The following is a 24323-nucleotide window of genomic DNA, read 5'->3' on the forward strand; positions in this document are numbered from 1 at the left end:
TACTAACCACTATGTGAAGAACAGGCCACATGGTGTAAAAGATAAAGCAGAAAAAGTTGATAACTTCAACTAAACAAAATTAAAAACTGTCCTCAAAGACAGAATTAAGTAAAAATAAAAGCCACATGCCCTGACCAGTTTGGCTCAGTGGATAGAGCGTCGGCCTGCGGACTGAACGGTCCCAGGTTCGATTCCGGTCAAGGGCATGTACCTTGGTTGCGGGCACACCCCCAGTGGGAGGTGTACAGAAGGCAGCTGATCGATGTTTCTCTCTCATAGATGTTTCTAACTCTCTATCCCTCTCCCTTCCTCTCTGTAAAAAAGCAATAAAATACATTTAAAAAATAAATAAATAAAAGCCACAGAGTACACTAATATGACTAACAAAGAAGTCCTAAATATATAAAGTCACAGTAAGAAAAAGACAAACAATCCAAATAAAAAATGAACAACATGCTTGAAAAAGCACATCACAAAAGAGGAAACCTGAAAGATAATCAGCCTCATTAGTAACCAAGGAAATACTAAATTGTTAAGGTATCATTTCACTGAGTTACCAACTATCCTGCTTTCATAGTAATCACTTCCTTACTTTTTTCTAAATTTTACTACCTTTGAACATATTTTTGTCTGTTTTGAAACTTTTTGTAAATGCAATCTTACTGCCTGTATTCTTCTGTGAGTTGCTTTGTTCAACTTTATGTTGTTAAGATTAGTCTACTTGAATTACACATACATAGTTGATATATTTCCACTGTTGTACCATTACTTAGGTGTGCAACATTTTGTTTAACCATTTTACTGCTAAAGGACATTTGGATGATCCCCTCCCCTGCCTTTTCCTTTCTCTCTTTCTTCTTTTCTCTCTCTCTTTTTTTGTTTGCTACTTAACAACAATGATCCAAACAAGTTTGTACATGTCTCAAAGTGCACATATGGAAGAATTTCTCTCAATATATACTGCTCAGTTGTAAGGTAGTTACATGCTCAACTTCACTATGTAATACAATCAATGTAATTAAAAACTTAAAAAGTAGGATTTAGGTTATAGGCCATTATATTACTTGAGGCAATAAATGATGATGATTTGAATAAGGATGCTAATAGGTAATGAGAAGTGATCAGACTTGAGATATATGTTAGAACTAAAATGACAAGAATCAACAATGATACTTAAGTTTCTACCTGAGCAATATAGGTGGATAATCTAGCTATCTACGAAGAGGGAAAGACTAAAGGAAGATGGTTTTACAATTTCACTTAGAAGAATTTATAAACCTGGAAAAAATGCTTCCAAAGATCACTTTTCTCATAAAGCTAACACAAAAATAAATGTTTTTTACCTTTTGCTTTCTCTTTTCCTGCTTGAGCAGAACCCTGGTCCTGAAAAGAGAAAGATAAAAATATAACAATTAAAGAAGTGGTCTCTAAAATAACTGTCACTTCAGCTGAATTGAAGACTTGGAATTACAACTAAAAGTGCAGTGATAAAAAAATATTTTTAAGTGTAGTCATAATTATATTATTTCTGAAAAGAAACTATGAAAATGTTGTTAAAATATGCATAGTGTATAATATTCCACATAATTTTCTTAGAAAATCCAAGAATAAAAAAGATTATAGACATGATAAATAATTAAACATAAAATAAGTATGGATTATAAAATAAATATAAGCAAAGAGAAATCAATGATTAAAAAGGATACATCACTGAAATATTCTCATCTGATACCAATATTTTTGGTCAACACTGCTATTTTCTTCACCGTTCTTTGTATTTAATATTATACTAAAAAACAGGGAATAGAGAGAGAAAATCTAAATATAGGATATGAGGAAATGTTAAATTTTTCATTACAGCAACTTTAGTTACATTAATATATCAGTTATTTGTACTTGAAATGTCATATCTTCTTTAAAAAATAGCTAGTTATTAGGGATGTCTTGTCACAACTAAGATCTTTGTGCCAAACACTGCATTGAATCACAATGATATTACAGTATTTAATGGTTATAAAATATTTGCTCTATTAGTAATAGAGCACTATAAATATAAGAAGATCTGCTCAAAATATATTTTGAACATACATAAAACTAAGGTCTCAAATTCAAGATCTGTGCAAAAATTTAAAGTAAAATGATAAAATTTTCTTAGCTATATGAGATTATGTAATAACAAAAATAATAATTGCTAACGAGTATCATGTCTTGCACCACTTCAGATACATCAAATACTTTATATGTACAAGCTCATTTAATCATTACAGTAACTCTATAAGGCAGGTTGTATTTTTATCCCCATTTTATTGATTTAAGACACAGAGAGGTTTAGTAACTAGCTCACAGTCACACTAAGTGGCAGAGCCCAGATTCAAACCCAAGAATTCTAATTTTGAAGTTTTTAACCAGTGCAGTATACTGCTTTCTAAGTATGTGAACTGTGACTATACAAAGCTGTTCATTTTTTTCAAATGGTTTTCATAAGCTACATGAATATGAGTTACTTTATTGAATACCTCCAGACTCTCCCCTTACTGAACTCTAACATATTTCCTAATAGCTATGTCTTAACTGACCATTTTGAGTTCACTGCACAAAGATTTTGGTATATTCAGCTCCATGTAGCATCAGAAGTGAACTATTGGTATTCAAAATTTATTTTTTAAAAAGGAAATAAATTACATTTCATTGATTTGTCAAATGCTAAGTCTAGAGTGGACCTTAGAATTTAGTTTATTTTCCATCATAAAACTTAGGCATAGAAAGCAAAGTGACTTTTCAAAGTTCAGAAATATAAAAAGTATGATGGAGCCAGCAATAACATTAATTAATCCAGATTTCAAAGACAATAAATATCAATTCTATAAGCAGTTCCTACATTATAAAGCTCAGTAGAATGAGGAACATGCCAAAGTCTAAATAGTCATCATACACGTATAATTCAAGTGACTTTATTTAAGGCTGATTTTCCATTGTCCAGGACACTCATGGCTCTCTCCAAATTCTATGTACTACATAATCCCTATTTCTATGTGCCTAAAAAAATTAGGAATTCAAGACCAACTGCCAGATCAGCCTACTTGTCACACCACAGTGAAAGTGAAAAAGGATCCTGACTTGTAAGTCAAAGGTAATTTTTTAAACAGAACATTTTCAATTATTATTAAGGCAACCAATGCTACTAACTTGTACTATATGTCTAACTGTTTTTATTGAATATAGTCAGTCTCAATTACCTGCACTACAAAAGGAGACAACATCAGTTAAAATTATATTAGTTACAAGAAATTGGAAGCATTTTTGGCTAATTTAAACAGCAAATAAATGTACTAAAAGGAAATTGGGCCCTAGCTGGTTTGGCTCAGTGGATAGAGCGTTGGCCTATGGACTGAAGGGTCCCGGGTTCGATTTTGGTCAAGGGCACATGCCTGGGTTGCGGGCCTGATCCCCAGTATGGGGTGTGCAGGAGGCAGCCGATCAACGATTCTCTCTCATCATTGATGTTCCTATGTTTCTCTCCCTCTCCCTTCCTCTCTGAAATCAATAAAAAATATTTTTAAAAAAAGAAAATTAGGAAGCCAACAGACTTACCAAGAAAGCTGAGGAAGCAGATTTGGCAACTGGCAAAAAAAAAAAAAAAAGGGGGGGGGGGTCTAGAGAGCTGTGGGGTCCAAGTCAAAATTCTGCCATAATTAGTTTCTAAAGTTACCAATGCTGGCACTGGTGAACTCTGAACACCACCAAATGCATCATCCACTCCTGGGCAGTGAATACCTTCCTTGGCATCACTGGCATTTCTGTCCCTGAAAATGCAATCCTGTTCCAGCTCCTGCAGCTGGCTGCAACTACAAAAGATGCTCTGCAGCCCCTATTTCTTTGGGCCACTAACTTCTTTGTATGTGCATGAGAGAGAGAGAGAAAAAAAATGTGAGAGAGAGAGAGAGAGAGAGAGAGAGACACCTTGCCCGTGAGCTTCTTATACACACCAGAAAAAGTTTTAACTTTGTGTTCCACGTTGTTCTCCTGTGCTTTATATATATGAACCTTTATGAGACAGCTGCCATCCAATTTCATGGGATTCTCTTGCCCACGATTTCACTTTGGAAAACCAACTCCTGTAGGATGATGTTGTGCACAGCTATCAGAGTGCAGCTCCTGTGACATTTTATCTTATATTTTGTAAGGCTTTTTGGAGTTGGCTTAGATAGAATTCTCTGTGCAATAAAGACCTGCTTCCCACTGAACTTTTTCTCCAATTCGCGTAGTAGCCAGACTTGAATTTTTCTGGAAACATTTCAGTTTGGAACAGGAACAAAATTATAATAGCTTTCCAACTGCCATCAACTTCTATTTCCTTGGCAGCTGTCATATTCAGTTCCCGAAGCTGGCCATGAGGTCCAAGTTCACCTCCAGCTCAGGGAGAGTCTGGGCGATGCCAGACTTGTAGAGGAAGCAGGCAAATCACCCATCTCCAATTTTCCCCTCAAAAGGTTTATCTGCATACTATAAAAGCTACTGCCTAAGATCAAGGCTTATAATGTCAGTAGGCACTAGGGGATGGCTGCAATCCTCTCCAGAGACCAGGGAAGCTGGGGAATACCTCCTCCACCTTCTCCTTCCAACCCAATCCCAATCACCAGTATCTCACCTGAAGGAGCTTGTACCTACATCTATTCCCCAGTTTAACAGGTCACTGGGTCCCTGGCTCTGATAGCCAAAGGGGCTTTCATTCATGAAAACAATAGGACTGTATTAAACAAAGAAACAACTCTTAACTGGCTATCTATCATCCCAAGACCGCACAGAGAAATCAAGCAAAATTGCCCATCTCCCAGTATTTCCCTAGAGAGAAGTGTACCTGCTTATTTTAAAAGCTGCTGCCTGATGGCAAAGCTTCTAATATAGGAGGCACCTAGGGGCTGGCTGTGATCTTCCCCAGAGACCAGGAAAGCCTACAGACACCTCCGAGGGCCTGTCCCTCCAGTCCACTCCAGTAATAATGCCAAGTTGTTAGTATGTCCCTAGAAGGAGCTTGTACACTTATCTTGTGCCACAGCTTTTGTGACAGCCACCAGAAGGACAGGTCCCCAAATCACCTGACTCCAACAACCAAAGGGGCTTGCATTAATGGGTCCTCTAGGAATGTAACAAAGAAAGAAATCGCTCTTAATGGGCACATAGAACCATCCAGACACTACTAGTATACACTGGGTCCAGCAAAGAAGAATTGAGGGGGTGGGGGAGGCAGGAGGGAGCTCATCTCCCAGTTTCTCCATGGAAGGGTCTTAACTACATACATACCCCAGCTCTGCTTGAGGGTCAGGCTCCTAATCAGCTGGCATCTAGGTGCTGACTGTGATCTTCCCCATTAGAACACTCATGGATCTTGCCACACCCTCAACAACTGGAAAACACTAAGAACAAAGAAGGACGCTCCGACAATAATAAAATCTAAGAGACAATTAGGAGCTAGGACCAGCCTGATCAAGGAGATTCATCTCCTACATGAGATCATTTTGTCAAACTGGTAGAGTTGGCTATTTTAGGTAATGTTCAGAAGCCAAACCAGAGGATCCAGGAAAATGAAGAAACAAAGGAATATGTTCCAAACAAAAGCACAAGATAAATCTCCAGAAACAGATCTTGCAATGAAGTGAAAAAAAAAAAGTGATTTGAATGATAGAGTTAAAAACAATGGTCATAAAGATGCTGGCTGAGGTCAGCATAGATATGCATAAACAAAGTAAGAGTTTCAATAGGTATGCATAATTAAAGTAAGAGCTTCAACAAAGATTCAAAAAAATGTAAAAAAGGAACAAACAGAAATCATAGAGCTGAACAATACAATAACTGAACTAAAAACCTCAATAAAGAAGTTCAACAGCAAACTAGATCAAGAGGAAGAAAAGATCAGTGAACTCAAAGGCAGGGCAGTGGTATTCATCCAATCAAAAGAGCAAAAAGACTAAAGAATGAAAAATAATAAAGATAGCTTAGGGAACTTATGGGAAACATCAGACAGACCAATATACACATTATAAGGGTCCCCCAAAAAAAGGATAATTGAAAACTTCCCTAATCTGATAAAAGTAACAGACATCCAGATCCAAGAAGCCCATAAAGGACCAGATAAGAGGATACAAACACCAAGACACATCATAATTATTTGTCAAAGTTAAAGACAAGGAAAGAATCTTAAAAGCTACAAAAGAAAAGCAATGTATTACATATAAGAGAACCCCCATAACCATAAGCAAAGTTTGCAGCAGAAATGTTGCAGGCCAGAAGAGAGTGGCATAACATTCAAAATGCTGAAAGAAAAAATCTGCCAACCAAAAATACTCTACCTGACAAAGTTGTCCTTCAGAATTGAAAGAGATTTTTCTAGTCAAACAAAAGCTGAAGGCATTCATCACCACTAGATCAGCTTTGCCATAAATGGTAAAAGGGAGTTCTTTAAAATGAAATAAAAGGATACTAATTAGTAACAGGAAAACATATGAAAGTATAAAACTCACCGATAAAGGTAAATGTATAATTAAATTCAAAACACTCTAAGAAAATGGTGGTGGGTAAATACCTTATAATTATGTTATGAAGGTTATAGACAAGATTACTAAAAAAAACAAAACTATAGCCACAGTAATTTGATAATGGCTTACCCAATGAAAATGATGCAAACTGTGACATCAAAACATAAAAGGTGGGATTGTGAGAGCTTCGATATGGGTTTGAAATTAATTGTTATTAGCTTCAAATAGACTGTTTAAATGTTTATGTAAGATCCATGGTAACCACAAAATAAAAGCCTAGGGTAGATAAACAAAAGAGAAAGAGAAAGGAATCAAAGCATAACACTACAGAAAATCATCAAATCTCAAAGGAAGAGAGCAAGAGAAGAAGAAAGGATCAGAAGAATTACAAAAAACAATTAACAAAATGGCAATAGTAAGACCATACAGATCAATAATTACTTTAAATGTAAAGGGCCTCTATTCACCAATCAAAAGATATAAAGTTGCTGAATGAATTAAAAAATATGGCCGAAATATTTTTTTAAATATATTTTATTTATTTTTACAGAGATGAAGGGAGAGGGATAGAGAGTTAGAAACATCGATGAGAGAGAAACATTGATCAGCTGCCTCCTGTACACCCTCTACTGGGAATGTGCCTACAACCAAGGTATATACCCTTGACTGGAATCGAACCCGGAACCCTTCAGTCCACAGGCCGACGCTCTACCCACTGAGCCAAACTGGTCAGGGCTGGCCGAAATATTTGTTGCCTACAAGAAACTCACCTCAGGTTTAAGGACATGGACAGACTAAAAGTGAAGGGATGGAAAGATATATTCCATGCAAATAGAAACCAAAAAAAGCTGGGGTTGCTTTACTTAAATCAGATAAAAATCTACATTAAGCCAAAGACTGTAATAAGACACTAAGAAAGTCATTACGTAATGATAAAGGCATCAATTCACCAAGAGGATATATTATAAATATGTATGCACGCAACAATGGAGTACCTTAATATATAAAGCAAATAGAAACAGAGCTGAAGGATGAGATAGACAGCATTACAATCAGCAGGAGGCTTCAATACCCCAGTTCAACTACACATTGATTAATGCGATACTGTGACATATAATAAGAAATACATATTTGGTCATTATCCCCAATCCTGGCACAGAGCTCCTAAAACCCGTGGAATTTCCTAAATGAGAGAAGGAAAGGTATATTACGTTAATGAGGTGACTTTGGGAACACAGCTAGGATGGGGTCGGTTGCCAAGACAATCAAGCCCGCTAACAGGGGAGAGGAACTGGAGGTTGTATCAGTTGCTAATGGCCAATAATTTAATCGATCATGCCTGGGTGATGGAGCCTCTATAAAGTCCAGGTTGGTGAACATGTGGAAATTTGGGGGAGGGACACACCTGGAGAGTCCATGGAAGTTCCATATCCTTTCGCCATATCTTGCCCTATGTTTCTCTTCCAACTGGCTATTCCTAAGTTATACGCTTTTAAAATAAACCTGCAATCTAGTAAGTAAAATGTTTCTCTGAGTTCTGTGAACTCCTCTAGTAAATTAATTGAACCCAAGGAGGGGGTTATGGAATCTCCAATCTATAGCTGGATGGTTAGAAGCACAGGTGACATTCTGGACTTGCAATTGGTGATTGAAGTTGGGGCAGGGAGAGGGTGGGTTGAGAGAGTCTGGAAAGACTGAGCCCTCAACCTGTGGAATATAACACTACCTCCAGTAGATACTGTCAGAATTGAGGTGGATTGTAGGATGCCAAGCTGGTGTTGAAGAATTGTTTTTTGTGGAAAAAAACAAATACATACATCAGAATGGGAATCAGAATCATCCAGATATAAAATCAATATGGAAACATTGAACTTAATCTATACATTAGGTCAGATGGACTTAATACACATTTACAGAACATTTCATACAACAGCATTATAACACACTTTCTTCTCAAGCACACAGAAAACATTCTCCAAGATGGATCATATATTAATCCACAAAACAAGTCTTAATACGTTTAAGAAGGCTGAAATCATATTGAGCATCTTTTTCAACTACAACGGTATAAAACTAGAAATCAATTACAAGAAGAAAACTGGAAAATATACATTTATATGGAGACTAAACAACATGCCCCTGAAACAACCAATGGGTAAAAAAAAATTAAAACAAGTAAAAAAAAACCTTGAGAGAAATGAAAACAGAAACACACATACAAAAACTTATGGGATACAGCAATTCTAAGATAAAAGACTGTAGAAATAAATGTCTATACTAAGAAAAAATTTTCAAATCAACAACCTAAGTTTACACCACAAAGAACCAGAAAAAGAACTAAGCCCAAAGTTATCTGAAGCATGGCTATCTTATATATCAGAGTGGAAACAAATAAAATAGAGACAAAAAGAGACAATAGAAAATATCAATGAAACTATGATTTGGCTTTTTGAAAAAAGACAAATAAAACTAACAAGCTGTTAGCTAAACTTGTAAGAGAAAAAGATGACTCAAATTAGAAATTAAAGAGGAGACATTAGTACTGATACCATATAAATAAAAAAGATCAGAAGAGGCCCGGCCGGTGTGGCTCAGTGGTTGAAAGTTGACCTAAGAAACAGGAGGTCAAGGTTTTATTCCCAGTCAGGGCACATACTGGGGTTGCAGGCTCAATCCCCGAGGAGGCAGCTGATCAGTGATTCTCTCTCATCATTGATGTTTCTATCTCCCTCTCCCTTTCCTTTCTGAAATCAATAATCAGAAGAGACAATTGTGAACAATTATAGACCACAAACTGAACAATCTAAAACAAATGGATAATTTCTTGAAACATACAATCTCTCAAGACTGAATTATGAAGAAACTAGAGGCCTGGTGCACAGATTCATGCACCGTGGGGTCCCTTGGCCTGACATGTGAGGATTGGGCCGAAACCATCTCTCCAACATCTCCCGAGGGTCCCAGATTGCGAAAGGGTACAGGCCATGCCGAGGGACCTTACCGGTGCATGATCAGGGCCTGGGAGGGACCGAGGGAGGGCTCCAGGGCATGCCCAGCCCATCTCACCCAGTCCCAATCAGCTGGACCCCAGCAGAAAGCTAACTTACTGGTCAGAGCATCTGCCCCCTGGTGGTCAGTGCGCATCATAGCGACTGGTTGAATGGTTGAAAGATCAGTTAGACACTTAACATATTAGGCTTTTATTATATAGGACAGAAAATCTGCATAGACCAATTACTAGTAAGGAGATTTAATCATTATTTGAAAATCACCCAATAGAGAAAAGTCCAGAACCAGATGGCTTCACAGATGAATTCTACCAAACATCTAAAAAAGAATTAATATCAATCCCCCTTAAATTCTTCTAAAAAATAGAAGAGTAGAAAACACTTTCAAACACATGTTACCAGGCCAGCATTACCATGATACAAAAACCAGACAAGGATACTACGAGAAAAAAAAATTACAGGTCAATATCCCTTTTGAACACAAAGGCAAAAATCTTTTTTTAAATATATCATATTGATTTTTTTACAGAGAGGAAGGGAGAGGGATAGAGAGTTAGAAACATCGATAAGAGAGAAACATCGATCAGCTGCCTCCTGCACACACCCTACTGGGGATGTGCCCGCAACCAAGGTACATACCCTTGACCAGAATTGAACCTGGGACCCTTCACTTCACAGGCTGATGCTCTATCCACTGAGCCAAACTGGTTAGGGTAAGGCAAAATTCTTTTAACAAAATGTAGCAAACCAAATTCAACACAACATTAAAGGATCATATACCATGATCAAGTGGGATTTATTCCAGGGATGCAAGAACAGTTCAATATCGCCAAATGAATCCATGTGATAATCCACATAAACAAAATGGAAAAAAATTACATAATCATTTCTGTAGCTACAGAAAAAGCATTTGACAAAATTCAGTATCCTTTAATGATAAAAACTCCCACAAAAGTATAGAGAGAATGTACTTTACATAATATAAGACCATAAGTGACAAGCCCATCTATATATATAAAACCCTAATATGCAAATAGACTGAATGGCGGAACAACCGAACAACTGGTCACTATGACGTATGCTGACCACCAGGGGGCATGCGTGGAACATGGCCGGCATCAGCTTCGGTGGGATGGTGGAGCAGGTGAGCAGGGGCACCAGACCAAGACAAGGTGCCAGTTGCTGTCTTCCGGGCAAGCCTCTGGTGGTTACTGAAAATTCTCTGCTCCTGTGTGCCGTAGTCCTGCCAGGCACTTGCACCAACTGCCAGCACCTGCACCTGCTGCCGGCGCCAGCCCCACTCACACCTGCTGCCAGCACCAGAGCCGCCGCTCGCACCTGCTGCCGGCACCCGGCACTGGCACCAATTGCTCGGCACCCACCAAGTTTAGGAACAAGGGCCTACTCTCAGCACTTTCATTCAACATCACAAGGAAGTCCTAGCCAGTATAATCAGACAAGAAAAAGAATTAAAGGCATCCAAAACAGAAACAAGATAACTTGACATTATATAGAAAACTAAAGACACTATCAAAAAAGTTAAATAAATTCAGTAAAGTTCCAGGATACAAAATCAACATACAATAATCACTTGTGTATTATACACTAACAACAATCAGAAAAAGAAATTAAGAAATAATCATATTTACAACTGCAGCAAAAAGGAATAAATTTCAGCAAAGAGAATAATGTACTTAAGAATAAATTAAATAAAGCAGGTAAAATATCTGTTACTAAAAACTATAAGACATTGATAAAATTGGAGACAAATAAATGGAAAGATATTCCATGATAATGTACTGGGATAATTAACATTGTTAATATGCCCATACTACTCAAAGCAATCTGCAGATTCAATGTAATCTCTGTGAGAATACCAATGGCATTTTTTTCACAGAAACAGAACAATCTGAAAACTTCTATGGAACCACAGAAAAAAGACCCTGAATAGCCAAGGCAATCTGAGAAAGAATAACAAAGCTGGAGGCTTTATGTTTCCTAATTTCAACCAATATCACAAAGCTATAAAAATCAACAATATGCTATTTGTCATAAAAACAGATACAAAGACCAATGAATCATAACAGAGAGCTAAGAAATAAGGCCACACATATATGGTCGATTAATTTATGACAAAGGAACCAGATATACAATAGGGAAAAGACAGAGTCTCTTCAATAAATGATGCTGGAGAAAACTAAACAGCCACACACACAAAAATAAAACTGGAACCCTATCTTACACTACACACAAAAATAAACTCAAAATGGTAAAAAGACTTGAATGTAAGAACTGAAATCATAACATTCCTAGAAGAAAACACAGGGTTAGGTAAGCTCCTAGTCTTTGGTCTTAGCAATAACTTTTTTGGATTTGAAACCAAAAGCAAAAGTGACAAAAGGAAAAATAAAGTGGGACTTCAACAAAGAAAACTATCAACAAAATAAAATAGAGGAAATATTTGCAAATCATATATCTGATAGGAGGTTACTATCCACAATATGTAAAGAATACATACTACTTATTATTGCTACATACTGAAAAGAACACTCTAGAAGTTTTCAATTTTGGAAAATAGGAGTATAGATATATTACATTATTATTTGTTAAGAAAGAAAGAGTAAAATAAAATAGAGAGGTATAAAGAGGTTAGGGGAGGGAAGAAAACGAAAGAAGGGAAGAAAAGGAAGAGAAGAAAAAGAGAGAGGGATAGAGAGAAAGAAAACCATGCTGACTACAGAAAAAGTATCAGGGCATTTGCTTCTTGCTATTCTTTAGTAAGGAAATATTTATTTATTTATTTATTTTTAAATATATTTTTATTGTTTTCAGAGAGGAAGGGAAAGGGAGAGAGAGAGAGAAACATCAATGATGAGAGAGAATCATTGATTAGCTGCCTCCTGCACACCCCCTACTGGGAATCGAGCCTGCAACCCAGGCATGTGCCCTTGACCGGAATCAAACCCGGGACCCTTCAGTCCACAGGCCGACACTCTATCCACTGAGCCAAACCAGCTAGGGCTAGTAAGGAAATATTTAAAGGAAAATGCTAAAACAAACAAAAAAAGACACAAAGGCAATTAAGATTGTCAAAGAAATAACAAAAACAACACTAATGTACATTTTACATGGAGTACACAGGAGATATTGAAACCACATTAGGAATTAAATACTATAGTTGTCATAAGCCTTACATTGTTAGTCTTAAATTGTTCTTTTTTGTTTCTTTTATTTTGCTTTTTAGTTTGCTGCTTAATTTTTTTAGTGTCATGGTGCCAACCAAAATAAACGGTTTCCAGATTGTTAAGATCATATTTTAAGTTGTTATTAAAAGTGAAAAATGTAAATAAAATTAATAACAAATGAAAAGCAATATGTTATAGTTTGTGTTAGATTAAAATTTATATTAACCTTAAAACATCATTCTCTAACATTTTAGCTAGCAGACTTATTAAGATTCAGGACAGTAACTAGCCTAGAAAAAAGTACTTACATTGGCTTTCCACAAAACTAAAAAAGGTCTACCTGATGTGTTAGGAATAGTAATGATATATGTTAGAACAATATGGCTTTTAAATACATTCTTTTAATACAAGAAAAGAGTTTTTAAAGATGTATGAATTACAAAAGGTGAGATATTCAGAAAAAAACACTCAAATCACTAAGGCAGAAATCCATCTAATACTCAGAATACAGAGCCTAATTAAAATAAGTTCTGAGAGACTGAATTCTCAGTATTTTCACACCAAAAAAAAAACACAACGATTTACTGTTACAGGCTGTAATGATAAACATGAGCAGCTATCTCCGGAGTCCCACAGTGGAAGGTTTTAAAGTGTGAATGAAACCCCAATATAAACGTATTTTCAGGCTACAATTAAAATTTTTAAACTTTATTTTCAATACTTTAACTCACTAAAAGCTTCAAAAGCTGAAGGTTTTTTCACTCCATATATGGAATACTTTGAATAACAATTTCCAACTGGTTTTGAACAAAATGTCAACAAAATTTGGAAAGCCTGCTTAGAAATACTGTATATTCAATAACAATATAGGACACACAGATTTTATAGAGTAATTTGTCAAAAACTCAAATGTTTGTAAAATTTAATTAATGAAAGGCAAAGAGAAAGCTTATGATGACATGCCCAAGTATTCTTTCTGTATTCAAAAGTAATACTGTCTCAAATACATTATAATTCAATTACATTACTGTGCATATGTAAAACTGTTTAAAATTTTGACAATCTCAGCTTCTGTTTGTAAAATATTAAGCTTCTTTGGGTGCAACTATAATATGTAATCCACAACTAATCCCAAATCCATCATGGCTATATAGGTTACATACTTTAGTAATTACCCTATTTTGCCCAATATGCTATGATTTACCAAATTTGTATCCTTATTATCATTGCAGAAATACTTTTATCTTCAATGTTTTTCTGTGGCATGTGTCAAATTATTATCTGTAGAAATAATCTTCTTAAAATAACTAATATATCTGAAAGTACGAGTAAATGATGATGCTTTTTCAATAGGCTTGTATCTTCAGATTGTCATGTGGTCAATGACTTAAGGATGGGAGATGCTAAATGTCGGTAAAAGTTTTATGCACAAATTATAGGTTCATTATCAATTTCACTGAAAAACAAAATATCAGTACTTAATTTATCATTAAGCATTAACTTTCATTTATTTGAGCTCCCTGCTGCCAAAAAGATAAAAATGAATTCCAAAACAACAAAAAGAGAGTTGTTGACAAAACCATTGTAGCAACAACATTCCTACTACTCTGTATACTGACAGGACTGATTATGATTAGCCTCATTTCTTGCAAATGTTTCATGTACGCCTAATCTAAAATTTCCCATGCTTCCTATTGACCTCACCCCCAGGCATGCTGGTTATACAAATCTCAGACTTTAGCTCGCAGTGGTACAAGTGGCCAACAGGAACAGCAGAACGAAATATTTCTCCCACCCTACCCACTGATTTAGTTGTCCCTAAGGGCTCATGTCCTAGCAAACTTTATTTTATCAGCAAGTGCCCTCACACTGTCTTTAAAAGGAGCTATTAGTTATTTTCCACCTGGAAAGTGTCAGGATTATCATTGGATGTTTAAGATTTAACCACATTTTAAAATGAGAAATCTCTTCACTGCACACATGGCTCATGCACTAATTCAGATCATAGCAAAGGTTAAAACAAAAACAGATATTCACTGAATATACCTGGGCTTATTTAAATAGAACTATTAATGGTAGTTAGTATTTAGTTTAAAAAAAAATTCCAAGACAAATGCTAACCTGAGCATGCCACTAGGAACACAGGCATAAACTATGAGTGTCCCAGGCAAACTAGGATGATATTCACTGTGAATTTATCCTCATTTAACAGATGAAGAAGAGATGCATAAAGACAGAGGCTAATTTACTGTGCAAAGAATTTATTGTAAAGCTAATTATGCTTAAGTTTCAGATTCTACATTTATATATGCCCCTTTCAAGTCCTATACCTAATTTTGTAGTCATAATTTTGCATTTTTTTCCATAAAGTGGGCTGCTCATAACCCATGCATAGAGAGGTTTAATAATTAACCCAACTTCAGATAGCACAGGATACCTAAAAAGTGAGTTAGGACTGATAGTGATTTAATTTGGAGAATAGTTTTACCAGAAAATCGAAACATAACATTATTCCCCCACCCTGGCAGAATCCTAACTGGTGTCACTATTTTGAAGTTTTTCCCTGCTATATTCCAACCTACATACCACTAACATCACAGTCATAAAATACCACTTTGTGTTACTTCCAAATTTGAATGACTCCTCAACAAATAACATCAAATTTCAACTTCTCTGTGTGGCTTTCAACCTCACCACCAAGCAGGCAGACACACACATTGTAAAATATTTAAATATAATCTTATCTCCAACTATTTATGTAATGTTTATTTTCTTCTTTCAACTTTGTGTTATCCTTGTTTCTGATTTGCCACTCAGCTAAAACTAAACTATATTCTATTACTCTTTTAAGAAATGTTCATTTTTTTTAAAAGATTATTTTATTGATTTTTAGAGAGAGAGGAAGGGAAAGGGAGACAGAGAAGCATCAATCAACTGCCTCCTGCATACCGCCTACTGGGGATAGAACCCAAAACCGGGACATGTGCCCTGACCAGGAATCCAACCAGCAACCTTTCAGTGCACCAGACAACACCCAACTGAATGAGCCACACTGGCCAAGGACTATGTTCTACTATTGTTCACAATATCTATTTTTCAAATAATGTATTTTGGCTCCCAGTCTTAAACATTTTCAAACTTATTAGCATGTCATATTCCCTTCCACCCACCCAATAAACTATAATCTCTCAGAAAGAAACTAAATTTCAATTACTTTGTAACCTCACCTGGCACAGTAATTGATATATAGCACTCAATAAATATTTTGCACAAACATTCTAGGCCTACATTTACAAATGCAAACCTCTCCCTCACCTAAATTTAAACAGGATTTTATCTGTCTTTCTTATGACATTGGTTGCATTCGTCAGTCCAAGTTATAAAAATAAACTTAGCTAAATTTTAAAAAACTCTTATTATACTGCATGTATAATGCTGTATTTATAGACCTATAGTAGAGCTCATTCTGAATAGCACAATGTGGACCAAAGACTGGTTACAATACATCTTTAGACTCTCCTTCCTCTCCTCTCTTCCTACCACCTTCCTGTCTGAGATGGCTATGAATTTGGTGAAATAAGTCACTGATCAAAAAAACAAGGAAAATAAAAGAGAATATTTTCCAAATTAAAAAAAATCAGTGCTTATTCCTGTGCTTTCTCAAATTTACACCTCAATCTGATAATAGGTTATCAGTGATGACTTGTGAAAAGTACAAAACAATAATTAAAATGTCTAGGTCATCTATAGCCAGTGTCGCTCAGTGGATAGAGCATTGGCCTGTGAACTGAAGGGTCCTGGGTTTGATTCTGGTCAAGGGCACATGTCCGGCTTGTGGGCTCTATTCCCAGAGTGGGGCATGCAAGAGGCAGCCAATCAATGATTCTCTCTCATCATTCATGTTTCTATCTCTCTCCCTCTTCCTCTCTGAAATAAATAAAAATATATTCTTAAAAAAATGTCTATGTCAATAATTCCCAGACAAGTAAAAAGAATTTTTTAAATTGGTAAGACTGACAAATGATTGATATTTTAATTTTGTCAAGAAAGGTCTAAAAAAGGGGAGGGACATTTAAAAATTTTAAAAAGTAAGAATATGCTTTTAGAACAAAGAAAGAACAGACCATTAAATTGAAAAACCTAACATTATTACTGATTAGCAAGTTTCAGGGACAGTAGATTGGAAACAGGTACCATAGATAAAGAAATTTGTTTCAGCTGAGACCAAACCTCTTTACCCTAAATGAGAATTTTTTGAAATGAAATGTTATATCTTGCAAACATGTCTACAAACCGTAACACTAAAGTCAAACCACGTAAGTAATTTAAAGAGGAAAATAAGGCACACCTGCTTATTCCCTTAGCCACCTGCCTTTCTCACACACACGCGCGCGCACGCGTGCGTGCATTTTATGTATGACTGATAGAGTCTCTAAACTGAAAAGCAAGAAAAAAGCTTTTTACGCCAAGTTTGACAATTTCAACTATTAAGAACCTATTTCACTGCTGCTCTGTGGTGCTAGTTCTGAGCAATATTGCTATCCTTCAAGGCTTACTGTAATTTCCTGTTTCTCAGTCCTCTACATACACACAGCCCTTTATTTGTACCATTGTCACAATACTCCTATCTCTATATAGCATAGTGTTTAAGCACATTGTTATCAAATCCTAACTCTGCCACTGATTAAACGGGTGACCTTGGGCAAGTCACTTAACTTTACGTACGGTGCTTCCGTTTCCCCAACAGTAAAACATGGATAACATTTTTACATACCTCAGAGGGTTCTTGTTAAGAATAAATGGGCTAATATACAAAAAGCACTTAGAACAGTGATTGTTATGTATACAAGTGCTGTTTAGCTATCCAGTATTATAGTCGTTTACCTAATTCTAATCTCACCATTCTACCACAGATCCCTTGTGTGGACCAAAATTGTATCATTTTCTTTTCAGAATCCCCTCTTACAGCTTCATAATGCCCTAAACAGGCAGGCAAATAAATAATATTGAATTAATTAATATTGAATGCTTTGGGGGAGCAGTTGTTCAAGGAAGCTTTGTAAATGTTCTTCGGTTACTTCACTTGTGTATATCAGGAACTATTATGTTCCTACCTTGTCTATATTAGGAATTATTATATTCCTAACTTGTTAAATTCCAAAAGGTTCTCAAATTTTTCAACTGAAAAACAAACCTAACAACAGAGGGGAATAAACAAGTACTCCAGGATGGTCTGGAATAGGAATTAAAATTTCTATTCTATAGTATCTCCAATCAGCTGCTAGTGATTACTAAGCACTGTCTAGGATTCTGAGACCCTTAGGGCAAGCATGTCAAACACAAAGGCTAACTCAGGCCAAATAAACAAGGTTTAAGTTTTGTGGGCCGCAAAAAAACAAAAGCTTCAATTTTCATAGAAACATAGGTTTACTTCGATAGAGACATGCTGAATACAAAGGGCTGAAATAAATGAGTAATTGTTAACATAAAATAATAGAACATTTTAATAAAAATTAATATTTCTTCTTGAACATTAACTCACCAGACACTGAATAACTGCACAAGTTAATAAGCGTAACGCAAATAAACCTATTTTTCTTGTTCTCCGAAAACGAAATATTTCCTGTTGCGCACACCAAACAAGTCAGTCCAAGACTAACGACATGGCAATTGGCTGCTAAAATAGTCACTGCTAGTATTAGTGAAGAGAAATGGTGCGCCTGCACATAAGGCGCGTAAGGGAAATGACTACAACACGATTATAGTAATCAGTCATTAGTGAATATTGTAGTTTGTTATTAATAATTATGTATAATGGTATTATAAAAATTAAGTTACAAAATTTATATTAAAATGTTTCTCACATACCGTTATATTGGCTGAGCCCCAAAAATATTTGTTGTGGACCCCATTAAGCCCGCGAGTTTAACATGCTTGCTTTAGGGCCTCACGGTCAGGGTGCCATGATCAACTAAGTACTCTTGCCTACCCTTGTCTACTGTGATAATAGAAAGTGGAGATACTAACTTTTTCATTTCCAATCTAGGGGTTTGACCCCAAGGAACCCATCCACTCCCTGAAAATTTATTTAAAATTACACATTTTATCTTAAAACTTCACAAGAGTTTTGCATTTTACTCTGTAATGTATCCATGTTTAAGTTTAAAAAATATTTTTCCTCTGATCTCAGTAAAACCGATGTTCCAGGGAGGTGTGTCATGTTTCTTCTGTGGTTTCTTAAATACCCTGGCACTACCTCCAGGTGCAGCACCACCTCATTTGGAGAAACAAAATGTTAGACCACCTGTTGCCTGCAGTATATTGCTCCCTGAATAGCCAGAAGTTTGAGATATATAACAGAATAATAATAGCACCTACTTTTCAACAGTGCTTAAGCATTTGTAAAATGATTTCATAACTCATTTAATATTCACATTTTAAAGTCAAATTCAAAACAACAAATTATCATGTATCAACGAACTCTTGTGATGCCTGTAAGTGAATTTTCACTTTTCTCTAGAGTGGAAGCATGATGCTAGAAAACTTGCCAAGAATAATTCAGATAAATTCCTAAAATACAATGCTAACATATTCAACAGGATGAATGCTCCTGCTAAAATTATCGGACATAGTTATGCCACTTGGTGAAGACAAAAGCTGTCTGTCTTTCCTCTTATAAAATTCCTTAGGATGCAAATGTTCTAGTCTAATCATATCAGCATTGTCCTGGGTCAACTTGTTAACAAAAAAAGGAATTTGATCCAATGAAATTACAGGCCAACATGATTTTCCATCTGGGGGACTTTCAGGTCAACAGTAATGATTCAATTTTATCAAATTAAATTGTCAGACAAATCATATTGTATGGGATTAATTCTAATAAAAAATAAATTTTAAATTCTCTTGCAAGTTATTAAAGTAAACATTATCCCCTTTACCTCCTTTTAAAAAACAAACTAATTTGGATTTATGCCCCCAATAATGAATGTAAGGGCAGCAAGGAAAAGCCTCTTCCATAATACTTCCAATTTCATGCAAACACTCTGTGACTCAGCCGAACGCCTCCCGAGAGAGGAGCAGGCGTGGGGGGCAGGCGGACGAGGGCTCCGGTGTTCAGCGGCCTCATTGGAGGCGGAGGACTCGGGAGCCGGGGGAACCTGCCCACTCGGGCCCACACCTGAAGCCTGTGGAGAGACCGTGGGGAGAAGCGGAGTTGCTTTTGGTTTATGAAGAGACATGGCGCTAAGGTTTCCCGGTTCAGATCATGACTAAAAGACCCACTCCTAGCTGGTTCTCTCCGCCCAAGGCTCTGTCCTCCCTCGGGGCCTAGCAAAGGGGCACCATTATGGGGTTAAACGTCCAGGGACTCAAGAACTACAGTCTCGAGACTCACCGGGACCCCCCGACCCAATTCATCTTCCCAAAACTTCGGAGTGAGGAGACGATGAAGTTCGGATGGTTGGGGCGCAGACGTGGAGCTGTGCTGAGCCGCAGTTTTTCAGGCTTTAGCCGGCTCCGTGCGGGACCCGGGCCTATGGCCCAGCCACTCCACAGCCTCAGCGGCCCCGGTGGGCTCCTCTCTGGGCTCCCAACAGCCTCTGCGGCCCAGTGGGCTTCTCCTCGGCCTCCATACAGCCTCTGTGGCCCCAGTGGGCTCCTCTCTAGGCTCCCAATAGCCTCTGTGGCCCCAGTGGGCTCCTCTCTAGGCTCCCGACAGCCTCTGCAGCCCAGCAGGCTCTTCCTTGGTCTCCCGACAGCCTCTGCAGCCCAGCAGGCTCTTCCTTGGTCTCCCGACAGCCTCTGCGGCCCCAGTGGGCTCCTCCTTGGTCTCCCGACAGCCTCTGCGGCCCCAGTGGGCTCCTCCTTGGTCTCCCGACAGCCTCTGCGGCCCCAGTGGGCTCCTCCTTGGTCTCCCGACAGCCTCTGTGGCCCCAGTGGGCTCCTCCTGGCCTCCCGACAGCCCCTGCGGCCCCAGTGGGCTCTTCCTGGCCTCCCGACAGCCCCTGCAGCTCAGGTAGGCTCCTTCGCCGCCTCCCGACAGCCTCTGCGGTTTCTGCAGGGCCCTGGCTTGATAGGGCCATAAGGAACACTGTGGGTAAGCAGTCAGCCCGCTTAAAGGAGAAGGAACACAACAGTTTTAACTCTCGGGCCAAGAAGCCTAAGTAAATGAGCTATCGGGCTGTGGCCACAGGGTTAATGTTTCAAACCACCTCCACCATCATTTTATTTAGTTCTTTATTGGTCTCAGCCGGCTTTTTCAGGTCAACGACCGGACTTCGGGGAAAAAAAGAAGGCAAGGACAAAGCTATAGATCCCTAATCCTAAAGATGATGTTTTCATTCCCACTTACACTCTGTATCCAAAGCCTTTCAATATCTTTCACGTGCAGTATTAATAATCAGTAAGCATTTTGTTTATTAGAAATATTGCACTGCAGTAATTTACTATTCTGAACATTTTGTGAGTTTCTCCGGTTGATCAACACTTGATTTAGCTGAAAAGGCCTAAAGACTTTAAACTCCTTACCGAAGGAAAAAAATCTCAAAACAAAAATTGGATTTTCCTGTTCATGTCTGTGTTATGTTTGTATATTCTCACAAAATGTTTATCTTACAAACTGTTCTATAATATTTTGGTTTGAAACTAGAAATATTTTGTTCCAAATAAATGCACAAAGTACTTTTCCCCCCTCATTGTTATGCTTGTTTTCTAGATTTAAACCTGGGAAATCCTTTATAATAAAACCCTAATACGCAAATCAACAGAACAGCTGAACTGACTGGTGGCTATGACCTGCACTGACCACCAGGGGGCAGACACTCAATGCAAGAGCTGCCCCCTGGTGGTCATGCACTCCCACAGTGGGAGCACCGCTCAGCCAGAAGCCAGGCTCATGGCTGGCGAGGGCAGCGGCAGTGGCAGGAGCCTCTCCCGCCTCTATTGCAGGCAGGTGGTAAGGAGCAAGGGGTTCCCAACTGTGAGACCTAAGCCGGCAGGTGAACATCCCCTGAGGGGTCCCGGACTGCAAGAGGGCTCAGGCCGGGCTGAGGGCTCCCCTCCGCCCGCCCCCCCCCCCCCCAGTACACAAATGTCATGCACCAGGCCTCTAGCATCTTATCATTTCAAATATACATTTTCAGTTAAGTCATTGGGAAATAGCCCCTAAAATAGGAGTATGTCTCAGTGTAGACATCTTGTTGAATGATATAAATTCAGATTGTTATAACAGAAATTCACTAAAGTACATCATTGGTTTGACCAGTGAATACAGCATTTCAGAACAAATTAGTCTTAGTCATGGCATAGATGCTCATTTTTCAGTAATTAAACCATCCAGTCAAGGCAGAACAATGTCTACTAAAACAGATACAAGCTAACTTAATTAATTAGAAGGGGAAAACAGTTTGCTAAAGGATTAATTTTTTTTTTCTATATTGTATGTGAAGGGACATAAAGGAGAGTCTAACAACTTGTTGAGCAGAGTCAAGAACTGGGAGCTGGATAGACCTATCTTTCTCCCCAGTTAGACTAACTAGAGTCACAGGGAGGCAGTGGAAGTGGTGAATGAGATGAAGGGAATAATAATGATCTATGAAACATATCTTTAGACAAGATATTTACTGGTTTTTCCTTTATAGACAATACATTTCCTTATGAACTAGTCATTAGGTAGTTATTTGTAACAGCTGAAATGTTGACCTAAGATCTCATCTTTAATGATGTTTATGCCTCACATGAATAAGGCTAGCATATATATATATATATATATATATATATATATATATATATATATGGGACTGGGGAGGGGGAGGAATTGAAAAGGATTAAGAAGTACAAAATAATGGTTATGGCCTGGCCAGTGTAGCTCAATGGTTGAGCATTGACCTATGAACCACATTATTTGATTCCCAGTCAGGTCAGGACACATGCCCAGATTTCGGGCTCGATTCCCTGATGGGGGGCGTGCAGGAAGCAGCCAATCAATGATTCTCTCTCATCATCGATGTTCCTATCTCCCTCTCCCTTCCTCTCTGAAATCAATAAAAAATATATATTTTTAAAAAAATGAACAGTTATGAAAGTCATGGGAATGTAAAGTATAGCACAGGGAATATCGTCAATAATATTGTAATAGCTATGTATGGTGCCAGGTAGGTACTGGAAATATCAGGGGGAGCACTTTTTAAACTATATGATTGTCTAATCACTATGCTATACACCTGAAAATAATACAAAATAATAATGAATGTAGCCCTAACTGGTTTGACTCAGTGGATAGAGCATTGACTGTGGACTGAAGGGTCCCAGGTTTGATTCCAGTCCAGGGCATGTAACTTGGTTGTGGGCACATCCCCGGTGGGGAGTGTGCAGGAGGCAGCTGATCAATGTTTCTCTCTCATTGATGTTTCTGACTCTCTATCCCTCTCCCTTACTCACTGTAAAAAATCAATGAAAAATATTTAAAATAAAATAATGAATGCAAACTGTAATTTAAAAAATAAAATTTAGCTCTGGCTGGTGTGGCTCAGTGGTTGAGCATCATCCTGTGCACCAAGAGGTTCAATTCCCAGTCAAGGTATGTGTGAGAGGCAACCAATCAATGTTCCTCTCTCTCACTCCCCCTTTCTTTCTCTCTAAAAATCAGTAAGACATATTTTTTTAAAGAAAGAAATAAAATTTACATTAAAAAAAGTAAAAGGCGGTATTTTGGTTGGGGGAGGAGGGAAGGCTGACATAACTGATAGATAATGAATCAAACACTATGCTATTTTAGGGCTAGGAGAGCAATTAGGTAATCTCTTGGGTCAGGAAACAGTTCAAGAAAGGAATCAAACACAGATAAAATGCCACTTAGCATTTGTTGAGAAGCAAATCCATCCAAAATTTTAAACCTTAATTTATCTTACATATATATCTAAATTTGTATATATATACATGCACATGTATGTATATATATAGATACACACACACACACACACACACACACACACACCCGGTGCACAAAATTTGTGCACAGGAGTGGGGCTGGTGTCCCTCAGCCTGGCCTCAGCCTGGCCTGCATCCTCTCTAATCTGGGACCTCTGGCTCCTAACCGCTCACCTGCCTGCCTACCTGTTTGCCCCTAACTACCTCTGCCTGCTGTCATGATCGCCCCCTAACTGCTCCCCTGCCAGCCTGATCACCCCCAACTGCCCTCCCCTGCCGGCCTGATTGCCCTCTAACTGCTTGCTCCCCTGCACTGGCCTGATCGTGCCCCTAACTGCTTGCTCCCCTGACAGCCTGATCACCCCTAATTGCTTGCTCCGCTGCCAGTCTGATCGCCCCTAACCACCTCTGCCTCGGCCCCTGCCACCATGGCTTTGTCAGATGTCCGGGAGATGTCCGGTCGACCCAATCTAATTAGCATATTACCCTTTTATTAGTGTACTAGAGGCCCAGTGCACAAAAATTTGTGCACTCGGGGGGGAGGGGGGGGGTCCCTCAGCCCGGCCTGTGCCCTCTCGCAGTCTGGGACCCCTCGGGAGATACGACCTGCTGGCTTAGGCCTGCTCCCGGGTGGCAGAGAGCAGGCCCAATCCCTAGTGCAGCCCCTGGTC

The 24323-nt window shown here is 38.1% G+C and overlaps 1 protein-coding gene across 1 annotated transcript in view; it reads right to left on the reverse strand.

The window, feature by feature from the left end:
- Positions 1–19964, reverse strand: part of CUNH12orf40 (chromosome unknown C12orf40 homolog) — a 65776-nt gene extending 45812 nt beyond the window's left edge. The window contains 7 exon segments of the mRNA XM_006086786.1: positions 1344–1383; positions 3237–3241; positions 3961–4076; positions 4079–4318; positions 4321–4392; positions 4395–4440; positions 19767–19964. Coding sequence (XP_006086848.1) covers positions 1344–1383; positions 3237–3241; positions 3961–4076; positions 4079–4318; positions 4321–4392; positions 4395–4440; positions 19767–19964 — 717 coding nt within the window.
- Positions 19965–24323: the final 4359 nt, after the last annotated feature.

The sequence above is a fragment of the Myotis lucifugus genome, unplaced genomic scaffold (genome assembly GCF_000147115.1).
Source record: "Myotis lucifugus unplaced genomic scaffold, Myoluc2.0 scaffold_30, whole genome shotgun sequence".
In the NCBI taxonomy this organism is placed as follows: Eukaryota; Metazoa; Chordata; class Mammalia; order Chiroptera; family Vespertilionidae; genus Myotis; species Myotis lucifugus.